Raw genomic sequence first — 14,148 nt, 5'->3', positions numbered from 1 at the left:
CGTTCAGGTCAAACTTCACTGCTAAAGGAGTTAGAAATGACAGACAAAGAAATGGGGCCTGTCATGACATGTTAATTTGAAATCTAAATCTTTATGTTTGATAACTAGTTCAGAGTCAGTGTAAACATTTGGTCTTTCCTTCCACAAAAAAATGAAAGTGTATTTAAAATTAAAAACGAAACAGTATATTTTATTTCAGAAGGTAAAAGCGAAATGAATTAATCTGTGAAACTAAGTTAATCACATTATGATCTTCTAGAACTTGGGTAGCTCCACTCTGGTTAAAGATTGCATTTCTTGGCACAACAGTAAAAGACATCGGATAGGCCCCTAAGCTTGTAGGGTAAGCATCCCTGGGGTATTCAAATACCTTGGGTAGCAAGGAAGAGCTGCTGAAGGGCAAGGAGACCCGAGAGGATGTAGTGTGCTGCGGCATACCTGAGTTGGGCAAACTCTGCCTCCGAAGATGAAAGGAAAGAACCCAAGTAGGAATCCGTGTGATCACTGTTCTTTTGCCAAGACACGGGGTGGACAGTAAGATTCCTTTACAAAGAACTTGTGTAAGTGTTTGCCTGGTGCTGCAAAAAGCGGCTCACTGGGAATGGGGAGGAGCGTGTGGTAAGCCAGAGCTGGGGCGAGAAGTTGGGAGAAAATGGGTCCTAGCCATCGGTTCCTGCATCTATCTCAGAGGGTTGGGTACCTTCGTGGGCGGAGCGCGGCCTGCCCAGAGTGCCTTCTATATCCTGGGTCAGCCGCCAAGTTCCCCAGCATCATGCAGGAAGCTGCGGCCCCGCAGAGTTAGGACCGCTCATTTGGCACTCGAGGAGCCTTTCCCAGGCCAGCAGTCCAAAATAGAGCCGGGACCCAATACGCCCACTAGAGGCAGGGTCGGGTCCCACTTCCGCGCAGGCCCGGCCCGACCGAGACCTCAGGCACGGGGCGGGACCCTTGCAGCTGTCCGTCCAATCCCGTTCCCCGGTAAGTGCGGGTCGGGACCCTCGCGACTTTTTGTCCAATCCTGTTCCCCGGCGAGTGAGGGGCGGTACCCTAGCGGCTTTCGGTCCAATTCCCGCACCTTTGAGGCCCAAGGGGGAGCGAGCCGGCGCTGCTGTAGGCTGAGGCTGCGGCAGAGGCGGCGAGGCGCCGGCGGTGAGGACGGAGAGGCCCGCTGAAGCAGCACTCCCTCCCTTCCCTAATCCTTCAACTCGGGAGCAGGGGAAAGTTAAGTCGTGCAGAGCAGAGTTAAGTCGTGCAGAACCGCAAAGGTGCCTGGATTTGGCGGGGGAGTAGTGTCATCAAGCATCTCGCCAGCTGGGGTCTGAGGGGTACCCCCAAGGTTGGGCCGCGGGGCTGCTCCGTTGTGGTGCTTGGATTTCTCTCACTTGGATGGCCTCTGGAGTACAGAGTTGCCCTTGGGTTGGTGGGAGGAGCCTCCGAGCTCTCATTGCCCTCTGCTCTTGCTTCCACCCTTTGCCATTCTGGACGAACCTGTTACCCGGCCACTGAAAAGGTATCCTCTACCCTTTGAACCCGTCTAATGGAAGGTGTACTGTCTGAAACCTAATTAATTGTATAATCATTTACTCCTGCTCTCTAGCAGGTGGACTATTTGCGTGTGTTTGCAGCGATTCACAAAAAGTTTGTCTTGGGAACTCCCAGCTCCTAGGTTGTCTGCATTCTACCTTCTTTCACTGGCTTGTTCACTTCTTTTTCCCTCTTAAATGTTTGTTAAGCTTGTTTCTTTCTTTCTTCCCACAGTCACCAACTTAGTTTAGTTCCCTGTGATCCCTAGTTCCCTGTGATTGTTGCAGCAGGCTCCTGGCAGTCTTAAGCAGTTCATCTTCCTGGTGTACTGGTATGTGACAATTCCTTCACTTATTGTTCGTGGTTCTTTTCCACTTTCGGTGAATTCATATTTCATTGCCCCCAGAAAGTCCATTCTAATTAAATCTAGCATAATCATTTTCTTAGTGCTATTGGAACTATATTGTGTAATCTAATCTTTGTGGTTGAGAATTCAAGAAAACTCTTCAAGAAAGAATCCGATAATTTATATTTTTAATGTGTACCGGTTGGTGGGTTAAGCACTATAGTGGGTATGAAACTAATACTCTTGCTTTCAGTTTTCTAGAGTCTATTAAGTGGCATAGAGGTAAACAGAATAGTTTATCTTCTCTGTATGGGTGTACTAGTCTTCTATTGTTGTTTTAACCAATTACCACAAATGCAACAATTAAAACAACACAAATGTATTATCTCATAGCTTCTGTAGATGTGAAGTTTGGGTGGGCTTAGCTGAGTTCTTGGCTTAGAATTTCACAAAACAGAAACCAAGGTTTCTGTAGATATGAGTCCTTTTCTGGAGGCTCTAGGGGAGAATCCACCTCTAGGCTATTTCAGGTTGTTGACAAAATTCAAACTGACATCTCCATATCCTTACTGTATGTCAGCGTGAGCCTTTTTCAGTTCTTTAAGGCCATCTGCATCTTCAAAGACACCACAAATCCTTCTCAAGCATTAAAGCAGTCTTACTTGTCTGCTACTGCCCAGAGAAAGCTCCCTGCCCTTATGGACTCAAGTGATTAGATTAGTTCCACTTGGATGATTTCCCTATTTTAAGGTCAGTTCTGTAGAGAATATCACAGTCACAGGAGTAATGATCTCACCATATTTGCAGGTTCTGGGGATTAGCAGGAGTGGAATCTTGGGGGTCATTCATAGTAATTGTGCCTACCACAATATGGTGGTTTCACGCAGGATTATTTTGTTTTTATAATGTGCTTTCACAGGCATTGAAAACAAATTCTGACTTTATTGAATTGTATGATTAACCACTCTGAGATAAGGAAATTCACTTAAAGTTAGTTGCCCTAGGGGCACTTGGCTAGAAAGTGGCAGAGTCTATACTTGGATCCAGATCTACATTTCCATTAGGTCCAAACCCATGTTTATGGATGGTCAAAATGGTGTGCAGCCAAAGTCAGTAGACAGCAAGAAGCTAAAGAACTTTGAGTTAATTATTATTTCTCATTTTCAAATTATCTCTTTATATTGGTGGTACAGGCTAAGCTCTTCTCCCTACAAAAGAAAGCCCAAAATACAATGATGTGAATAAAATAGAAGTTTTTTTTTTTTTTTTTTTTTTTCCCATACAGCTAGAGGTAGGAGTCCAGGACTAGTAGGGAGATTCTGACATCCTCCATACATGACTTCCATAAATGGGGCCACAGTGCTGTTTAGTTCGTCACTACCTAGCAGGTAGTGAAAAGGAGGGAAAGTGCAGGGAGAACACATGCATTATTCCTTTTTGGGAGCATGACCTGGAAGTGACACACACAAGGTCATCACAAAGCCACACTGAGCTTCAAGAGAGGGTGGGAAAGATGTAACTGGGGGCTGTATGCATGGCTGAAACTCAGGATTCTGTTAAAGCAGAGGAAAAAAGGTATTAGCAGAAAACAGTCTCTGCTGTCTCCATGTTTTTGATAGTGTTCAATTCTGTAACCTTATATGAGTGGAATATTTTGTTTAGTGTTGCTATCAGTTTTAAAAAGTAGTTTTTGAAAGAGTAGGAAATTTGAATTCAGTATTAACATTCTTTGATTTCTCAGTTGCTATTTTAATATATAATTATATTTAATATATTACATTATTATAATTAATATATGATACTTTACAAAGGCTTTGATAAATCTCATTTTTTATTTAGCATTTGTACATCTTATTCACATTTTGGGTTAGATTTCTTTGATAACAATGAATACATGTGTCAATATGTTCAGGATTGCTTTGGAACACTTGAGACCATTCTGTGTAGGCCTCATACCACCTGTACAATTAAAGCAGCTTGTCATATGGTTTATGTATTCTATAATAATCTTTAATTCTACAGTTGGACACTTCCACACCTCTTTGTACTTTGCGCCCCAATGTTTTCTGTATCAATGCATAATCCTTTTCTATACATCAAATATTATCTATCCACTAAGATTTACTGCACGTTCCCTCACCTTCTATCATGTTTTGTATAGGGGAAAGATTGCAGTCTTAAGAGATCTGGGTTTGAGCCCTGCGTTTGACCTTAGGTAAGTTACTACATTTCTGAGTTTTGGTATATTCATACGTAAAATGGCAAACAATGCCACCTTTCAGAGATAACGTAAAAGTTAGGGAGCTAACACATATTTTCTGTAATGCAAACTGGAGTACCTGGCAAATGCTAGGTGTTCAATAAATGGTAACTAATTATACCAGTCTCATTGATCACTCTTTACTTCTAGCACTTTGAGTCTACACATTCTTTTTAAGTTGGTTTTCTCTATCTGACAGATTTATAAATTTCATAATAACTGGTACCATATCCTAGACATGCTGTGGTCCCTAAATACTGGTTTAGTGAATTGTGAATTGTACCTAGGATACATAAGACTATCTATGAGATTGAAGTTGTGAGGGCTGTCTCTCTTTTCTTTAGTTTTCCTACTGTGATTTTATCATGGAAAATCAATTGGCTAAATCAACTGAAGAACGAACATTTCAGTACCAGGATTCTCTTCCATCACTGCCTGTTCCTTCACTCAAAGAATCATTAAAAAAATACCTTGAATCAGGTATGTTAATAATCTTTTAGTATATTGAAAGTTTATTGAAAGCTTCTCCATTTTAGAGTAGGGCATCCTCAGAAAGCAAGCAGATGGTCTTTAAGTTTTTCTTACATAGGGGTCTAATCTATGTAAAGACTAAGCTGTGTCTATGTGAAGTTGAGCAGACAGCATGACAAAATTTATTATTCTATTGATTTAAAGAAAACAATCCTTGACATTTTAGTGCATGAATATGCCAAAGAATAACGTTAATTATCTTGAAAACATATATTCTTATGGGTATTGAGACATCTGGACTTTCCACTGTTGTAGGAGTGTGTCATTGTGAGTATCTTTAGGCTGTTTCCTCAACTGTAACTATCTTATGACTGGGTCGTGACTGACAAGGAAGGTGCCTTGCTAGTCTCAAGATGGAGCTGAATTTAAAATGGTGTTACTCTGGCTCTCCTGGGCTCCTGCTTCCCCAAGATTTCCCCCTCTACTTATGAGAGAACCCTTAACCTTAAGGGGAGATAAAGGGTGAAGGTTGTCCTTTTATAACTCCTTCTGGGAGGCAGTGGATGTTGATTGTTGGAACAGGGTCTTCTCATAATAGTGTGCAGTGAGCCTCTTCAGGGAGTCAGGGAGCTCCTTGCTTGCATGATGTCCCAGTCGTTTCTAGAAAGTTAATATACTAGGTTAGTAAATAGGTGAAACAGCTGCTAAGCTATTTTATCTTGCAACCCTATACAATAAGCACAACAGAAGTAAAAAGCACAATAACTAATAATAATGAATATTATAATACCAAGCATAATGAAAAGAAATGCTTTCCAAGTGCTGGAGAGCCCATGAAACCCTGCTGTTATAGGGCCATAAGACAGGGAATCCATTGCCAAATACAAGTTTCCAGAGAACTCATGTCCTGGGATGGATTATGGAAGTAATCAGGAACATAATATAATATTCAGTTTTGTTCAAGGCACAAGTTCCTCCCTTGGCTGCAGTTAAAAAATATGTAAGGCCGTATGGTTTTGCAAGGCCACTGGTTTTATTTGGGAAGTTTCTTCTGTCAGGAGGGTGATAGCCTGATGAGTGTCATTGAAAGCTACACCAGTATGTTTTGCTAGGGTCTTTATTTGTGATTCAGTATATATAACTGCTGCTTGAGGAGAGAATATGGCCATAGGATAAAACCACAAAGAAACCTGTTTTGTCATCATCTATGATGGGCCTTGACTGGTTTTCAGTTGGTGAGGAAGGAATTTAGATGTATAACGATATGTCATAGAAGGTAGTGATCCCTAGTACATTGTCCAGTCCAGTTGTAAGACAGGTGTAGCCAATTGTGAGACCCACTTGCCCATAATCATCCCCAAGGTGAAGGATAGGCACCCAATCTTAGAGATTTATTTTGCCTTTCTGTCCACATTTGATTAGTTAAGACCAGAGTCTGATTGCATTGTTGGGTGGCAACCACCCCACGTTGTAGGTTTCAGCCTGGAAGTGACTGATGTCATGTCTCTCAAGGCATAAGAGTGCTTTACCTGTCACCTGAATTTGGGTAGCCATTAATCAACTAAACCCATCAAAAATGGTATAGCCTAAAGTGGGGATGTTATTTAGTTGTCTGCAGAATAATTGAAAAAGGTGTTTTTTTTGTTTGTTTGTTTCAGTAGAGGAAAGGAAGGATAGTGGCTGGTGCCTTTTTGATACATTAGAAAAGGAAAGTATTTACCTATTATAAACCATTCATTGAGGTGGCTTAAATTAGCCTATTTGATATGCCAAGGTAAGCCTGAGGGTGATGAAAGAGGTAATTCACTGCATACCCAACAGTTTTTCTGGTTTATAAGGGAGGCCATAGTTTGTGCCTATTCTGTAAACAAATTAGCTCCATAATATTATAATAGATCAAGTTTAATATTAAAACCAGTAATTTCATTTTGAGAGTAGTGCTTATCTACTGGATGGATTCTTTTTTTGAAGAGAAGCCACAGGATTCTTTATTGGCTCACAAGAGTATGCTGGAACAGTGGTCACCACGCTGAATGCCTCTGGGACTTTATGAGAGGCAGGTTTAATTTTGGATGAATGTATCCAAGTGTGTACTCCCTTAAGCTTAACTCCACTAGAGGTACTTAGAAGCACTTGGTAGGGTCCTTTCCACTTTGGAGAAAGTTGTCTGTAGGAGGTCCTTCTTTCCAAGTCTTTAATACGACTAAGTCTCCTGGTTGAACAGCAGAGTTATGAATATTTATAGATGTGGTTGTAACACATGAATGTTGAACAAACATGCATGTAACATATGACTGTTTAACCCTGCGATGGAGACTTAACCCTTGCCTGACGTGATCTTAGATCCTATTTATAATTTGGTATTTTATTACTATAAAGAGTCTGTTTTGTCAATCTTATGATTTCTATTTTAATGCTAAGCTAGTCAGTTATGACTGAATTCCAAGAAGAGGAAAGATATAGCAAACCATGTCCAATCTCCCTGCTTCCCCTCATGGCCCGAACTAGTTTTTCAGGTGTTTTAGATGCCCTTTGGCCAAGAAGAGCGTCCATTTTGTTGGGAAAGGGCTTAGAACTTTTTAAAATTTACTTATTTTATAGTGCCCCCTTTTTTTGTCAAGGTATGCCATCAATGGCCAAGCTCTTATTTTGTCCAATATCGATGTCAGGGTGGTGTGCTACCTGCCCTGGGTCCATCATGTCTCTTGGTGGGACCTCTGTGGCCAAAGGACTTGTTTCTAGGCCAGATGGGAATGGAGGTGGGCAGGCACTCATTAACCTTAAAACCCCTTTTAAGCAATGTAAGAGCCAAAAGCCAAATGGCAGGGTTACAAAATTTACTTATTTATAAATTCTATCCATTAAGCTATTTTAATCTTGACTTGTAGCAGTTAGCCATATAAAATACAAGCATTTTGCTCAGCTTTAGAGGCAGTTTGCCTGACCTTGATTTGGAGGGCCTGAATTGATTTTATTCCCCACAACAAGCCCTTACAATCTCATGTGGTAGTCTCTGGGCCTAGAAGGACTAAATAGTTTCAAATTATGGAGGAAAACAAAACATAAGGAATTAATGTTTTAAACAAAAATGTCATAAGCCCCACCTAGTTTTCAGAATGAAAGGAAAGGAAGCCCATATGTAGCCAAATACTTAAATTATTTAATATCAAGGCATAGAAAAATTATATTCAGATATAGGCAAAATTATTAAATGAATTTTAATGTTTTGAATACAGGTCTGTCTCTATGTCTCTGTCTGTAGGTCTCATGAAAACAGTTTACTTTGATTGTCCAGGTCTAAAGACAAGGCTTTGATTAGTTTCAGCTTGCTATCAGATACTGGTAGGAGTCAGTACCTTCTTTAGATGAGCTATATATACCCAGGAGTCAAAGCCCTGTAACTTTAAGGCACAAGGATTAGTTAATAGCACTTGATAAGGACCCTTTTAAGGAACTAGAGGGAGTCCTTTAACAGATTTTTTTTTCTTTTCTTTTTATTTTTTTTTTGAAACACGGTCTCGTTCTGTCACCCAGGCTGGAGTACATTGGTGCAATCTTGGCTCACTGCAACCTCTGCCCCCTGGGCTTAAGCAATTCTCCCAATTTAGCATCCTGAGTAGCTGGGATTACAGTCATGCACCACCATGCCCAGCTAACTTTTTGCAGTTTTAGTAGAGATAGGGTTTTACCAAGTTGGCCAGGCTAGTCTCAAACTCCTGACCTCAAGTGATCCACCTGCCCCTGCCTCCCAAAGTGCTGGGATTACAGGTGTGAGCCACTACGCCTGGCCCTTTAACTGATTTTTTTCTAGTATATGTAATTATCAGGCTGGAAGTAGTATGTGTTAAGCCGTTTTTGCATTGATATAAAGAAATACCTGAGACTGAGTAATTTATTTTCAAAAAAGAGGTTTAATTGGCTCTCAGTTCTGCAGGGTGTACAGGAAGCATAGTGCTGACCTCTGCTTCTGGAAAGTCCTTGGGAACCTTACAATCATGGCAGGAGGTGAAGCAGGAGCAGGCACTTCACATGGTGAAAACAGGAGCAAGAAAGAGAGAGTGACAGGCAGGAAGAGTTGCCACACACTTTTAAACAACCAGATATGGTGTGAAATCAGACTGAGGGCTCACTTGTCACCAAGGAGACAGCCTAAGCCATTCATGAGGGCTCTGCTCCCATGATCCAGCCACCTCCCACCAGGCCCCACCTCCAACACTGGGCGTTACATCTCAACATGAGATTTAGAGGGGACATCCAAACTATATTATGGTGATAATGGAGTTCATGGTCTGACTAAAAGCTGTAAAAAGATTCTACAGTCTTGTAGTAATTAATTTTTATAGCTTTTATACATCCAGCAATAAGACTAAGAGACTTAATTTAGGATTTTGATTTTGAGGATGTTTATTAAACATGTTAAAAGGCTGAAAACACTTGATCAAAACAGAAGCAGAGGTCATTGTAAAATAATAGTTACTCATTTAGCCAAAGTGATAATGAAAATGCTTTAGAAGCAATACGGAAGGCTACATGATGTAAAAACCTTAACCCTTTTAAATCTTAGTTGTTTTAGCACCAAAAAACTAATAAAGACAGCATAGAAATTATAAAATCTTGCTTCTTAAGACAGTTACCAAAAAGGCAAAAAAAAATTCTGCAGTGTGACTACTTCTCCTTATGGGAAGCCCATTTAGATAACCTGGACATCAAGCCTGATGAAAAAAGTGCTTGAATTTAACTAGATCCAGGAAGAGTATGTTCAACGTTATGAGTATAGCATAGGATTATCTCACTCTTAGGAACAGCATTAGTTTTTTTATTACATTGAAAATTTAAATATATTTTAAAAAGCCAAAAGTACAGAATCAAGTTATACTAGAGGTAAACATTGCTTTTCTAGACCTTCAAGATAAAATATTTTAGCATTAGGTCATAACAACAGTAAAATTAGAACTGGAGGAAAAAAAAAGCTGATGACAAAGCTGAAGGAAAGAATTCTCTCAGACCTCAAAAAAGCAATAAGCAGTGAGACACAGTAAAAGTTGAACTTCTGGGATATGATTCTGAGACTTTTTAAAAGAAACAGTTTATAAAAGTAAAAGTAAAATTTCTTGTAATTTTATTAAGAGCAGATTAATACCTTAAGAAAATCTTCTTTTAACATCAGGGACCAAAATTTAGAAAGATTTATTTATAAATGATTTTCTTTTCACTGTAACCAATTTAATCACATACAAAATTCCTTTCATGAATTCCCCTTCACAAATCTTATCATGACTTACACAAACTGTCTATGACATGCTTGGACTTTCTGACTTGTTCTAAACTTCTTTCTTTCCTAAATAGTCAGTCATTTTACTTTAGGACAAAAATTTACCATACAAGATTCTTTTTCATACAAAAGTATTCTCTTCTGTATAACCTTTCTTACCAAAAATACGTTATTATTACTTTTTTTGAGACAGGGCCTCGCTTTCTTGCCCAGGCTAGAGTGCAGTGGCAAATTCACAGCTCATTGCAGCCTTGACATTCCGGGCTCAAGTGATCCTCCCACCTCAGTCTCCCAAGTAGCTGGGATTATAGACATGTACCACCACACCAGGCTAATTTTTGTATTTTTTGTAGAAATGGAGCTTTGCCATCTTGCCCAGGCTGGTCTTGAACTCCTGGCCTCAAGTGATCTACCTGCCTTAGCCTCCCAACATGCTGGTATTGCAGACATGAGCCACTGGGCCCAGCCAAAAATACATTTTTATATTCACAACTTTCTTCACATTTCTCTCTCCCTACTTGTTCCTTTTTACCTTCTTTCACAGGTAAATTTTAAATTAGCTCTAAATTATATAAAATTATTATTATTTTTCAACTGGGAGAATGTTCGCTTCCCTCAATTGAGAGATGCTGAATTAAATAACCCAGAGAATGAAAATCATCAAAACCAGAGAAAATGATAGGTTTAAACTTCAGGGCATGCAAGCACAGGGCAACATCTGTCACTAGTGAGGCACAGACAGCAAATATACAGCCGATTAAGAAACAGTAGGTACTGGCAAATACAACTCTGAGACTCAAATAGGTTATCCAACTCTGGGTGGGGCCTCTAACCTCAATCTGGGGAATATGAGTATTCCTGTGTCTCCTGGGCCTTAGAAGGCTGAGTATATTGCAAAGTATATTGCAAAAAGGAAAAGGGACAACAAAGGGAAAGGAAGAGACAACAAAGAGCACTCACCTACACATGAATCCAAAAACTTAGGAAGCAAGAAACCTAGAATTGTTTGTCAGATATTAGCATTTTATAGATAAAATCATTCCACAATTTTATTTTATTTTATTTTTCTGAGATGAGGACTCACTGTCACCCAGACTGGAGTGCAGTGGTGCAGTCATGGGTCACTGCAGCCTTGACCTCCAGGCTCAGGTGATCCTCCAACCTTAGCCTCCTGAGTAGCTGGGACTGCAGGCAGGTGCCACCATGCCCTGCTAATTTTTGTATCTTTTATAGAGATGGGGTTTCACCATGTTGCCCAAGCTGCCAAAATTTTAGAAACATGTTTCCCATATTATAAACATTTCTTAATTGGAAATGACCCAGACATCCAGTGAGTCACTCCAGGAAAGCCATGGATCAAAATTTTGGCTAATGTAGTCTTCATGGAAGTTTGAGGGTTTTTTTTTTTGGTTTTTGTTTGTTTGTTTGTTTTGCCTTTTCACATTTTGTTTTTCAGTTTCAAATGAGTTTCTAACATGTACATTTCTTTTACAGTTCTGATTGAACTGTACAAGAAAAACAAAATCTCCAAGTAACCTAAACAGCAAGTTTTATTTCAATACTAGTAGTCTAATAATAATAGATTCAAATCAGGCAGAAAAGAAGAGAAAAATAGAGAGCTTTAGAAGACTCAATTTAATTTCATAGCTGCAGGGCAAAAGTAACCACCTGAATGCTAACAGGCTGAAACTTCAGACAAGAGAATGGGACTCCACAGGGGCAAGCAGATAAAGATTTCTGCCTATTTTAACGTGGGGTGTAAAAGCAACTAAGTCCTGCAATGGTTAAGATATAGCAAGAATAGGCTGGACACCGTTGCTAATATCTGTAATCCCAGTACTTTGGGAGGCCAAAGCGGGCAGATCACTTGAGGTCAGGAGTTCGAGACCAGCCTGGCCAACATGGTGAAACCCCGTCTCTACTAAAAATACAAAAATTAGCTGGGCGTGGTGGTGGGCGCCTGTAATTCTAGCTACTTAGGAGGCTGAGGCAGGAGAATTACCTGAACCTGGGAGGCAGAGGTTGCTGTCAGCCAAGATTGCGCCATTGCACTCCAGCCTGGGCGACAGAGCGAGACTCTGTCTCAAAATATATGTATCAAGAACAAATCTTGTAAGTCCTCAGGTTTCCCATGCTATCCTGAGACATGGCAAAGCAAACGAAAAGGTGATGGACAAAAGGCAAGTGTGGAAAGTGAATGCAGTAACCTCTGGGCTGGCCATAGGGGCCACTGTAAGGCTGCAGTAAAGCAAAGGCAACAGTCTGGGAAATGACGAGAACTGTAGCTTTCCCATATCTGGCAAAGGGGACAAAGTGGATTAGTCCAAAGCATGTATTGGCATACATCTTACAAGGCTACTTTAATTTTTATTATACCCCAGGGACTCTCACCCCATTGGTCTGGGACTCTAACCCAAATATTATACCCTTCAGACTCTAACCCCATTGGGCTAGAAATACTATCCTTGATAGGATGCCAAGACAGACCCCACTTATCAGAGGTGGTCAATTAGTGCTGTGCCAGCTGAATTTCCTCAGCATGGGATCTCGTCCTAATGTTCCTTTATAGTCACCAGAAGATGTTACCACATAAGAGGTCTTGATCCAGACCCTAAGAAGGTGCTTGGATCTCACACGGGAAGGAATTCAAGGTGAGTTGCAGAGGGCAGTGAGAAGAGACAGCTTATTGAAAGCTACTCCATTGTGGAGTAGGGCATCCTCAGAGGGCAAGCAAAGGAATGCACCATACTTATTTTAAGTGTTTCTTATATAGAGCCCTTATCTATGTAAAGACTAAACTAAGCTACGTCTACATGAGGGTGAGCAGACAACATGACACAATTTATTATTCTATTGATTTAAATAAAACTATCCTTGACATTTTAGTGTGTGAATACATCCAAGCATAACTGTAATTATCTTGAAAACATATATTGTTGTGGGTATTGGAACACCTGGACTTTCTGCTGTTTAGGAGTGTGTCCTTGTAGATATCTGTAGGCTGTTCACTCAACTGTAAATATCTTCTGAATGTGGGTCACGACCAGCAAGGAACTGTACCTTGTTAGTCTGCAGATGGAGCTGAAATTAAAATGGCATTACTCTGGCTCTCCTAAGCTCCTGCTTCCTTAACAACACTGTTAGAAGTTGAAGGTTTAATTGCTTCTTCATCTAGACTTGTAATAAAGTATAGGTGACTCTTGAACAATGCAGGGCTGGCGGTGCTGACCCATGTGTATTAGAAAATCCAAGTACAACTTTTGACTCCTCAAGTACTGAACTGCTAATAGCCTACTATTGACCAGAAGCCTTACCAATAACATAAACAGTTGATTAACCGATATTTTTATGTTATATGTATTATTTTCTGTATTATTTAAGTTAAAGCAAATGTTATTAAAAATGATAAGGAAGAGAAAAGTATATTTATTATCCATTAAGTGGAAGTGGATCATCATAAAATTTTTCATTCTGATGGTTTTCATGTTGAGTATGTGGAGGAAGAGGAGGGACTGGTCTTGTTGTCTCAGAGGTGGTAGAGGAGGTGGAAGTAGGGACAGGAGAGGCAAGCACACTCATTTTATTAGGTATAAACGGACCTGTGCAGTTCAAACTCATGTTTTTCGAGTCAACCATGTCCTTAAAATATCCAAAGTTTTTTTTCTCTCTTTATGTTAATTTTTCCACAGTTTGAAAAGCCAAATAGTGTAAATAGTCTTGTGATGAAAAATGTAGTCCTTTGCCCCATCTCCCTGGCTCCCTCCCAACTTGCTAATCCCACTCTCTTAAGCAAGGATTTCCAAATCTTTTATTTGTTTCTTTTCTGCCACTTTCATGTTGTCAACTCTTAATTTTATTGTTCTGCTCTGATATTTAGTACAGTACTGTGTTTTACATATCCAAGTCTTAAGATTTGTGTAAGTTAGTAATAATAGAGGTGAGTTGGTGGTACTTGGTCTAAATACCTTAATATGTATTTTTCCTTTCTAGTGAAACCATTTGCAAATGAAGAAGAATATAGGAAAACTGAAGAAATAGTTCAAAAATTTCAAAGTGGGATTGGAGAAAAATTGCACCAGAAATTGCTTGAAAGGGCAAAAGGAAAAAGAAATTGGGTATTTGTTGTTACAATTGAATAATTGATGATGTTTAAAGAATGATAAATAAAAAGTACATAGTTTTTATTTTAAATTATTGCTGTAAAAATTTTTACAGTTTAATATTGTCATTTTCATAATCCGAAAGAAGGAATAAATCACTTAACTTTGGGAGTTT

At 39.7% G+C, this 14,148-nt stretch overlaps 1 protein-coding gene across 1 annotated transcript in view; it reads left to right on the top strand.

Annotated features, from left to right (window-relative positions):
- Positions 1–1,030: 1,030 nt before the first annotated feature.
- Positions 1,031–14,148, top strand: part of CROT (carnitine O-octanoyltransferase) — a 58,722-nt gene continuing 45,604 nt past the window's right edge. The window contains 6 exon segments of the mRNA XM_011996047.1: positions 1,031–1,163; positions 1,759–1,855; positions 4,475–4,610; positions 12,443–12,491; positions 12,493–12,524; positions 13,864–13,988. Coding sequence (XP_011851437.1) covers positions 4,496–4,610; positions 12,443–12,491; positions 12,493–12,524; positions 13,864–13,988 — 321 coding nt within the window. The 5' untranslated portion in view covers positions 1,031–1,163; positions 1,759–1,855; positions 4,475–4,495.

This window comes from Mandrillus leucophaeus, unplaced genomic scaffold (genome assembly GCF_000951045.1).
Source record: "Mandrillus leucophaeus isolate KB7577 unplaced genomic scaffold, Mleu.le_1.0 Scaffold50, whole genome shotgun sequence".
Taxonomy (NCBI): Eukaryota; Metazoa; Chordata; class Mammalia; order Primates; family Cercopithecidae; genus Mandrillus; species Mandrillus leucophaeus.
Note: the sequence above shows the minus strand (reverse complement) of the source record. Positions and strands in the feature narration are given on the sequence as shown.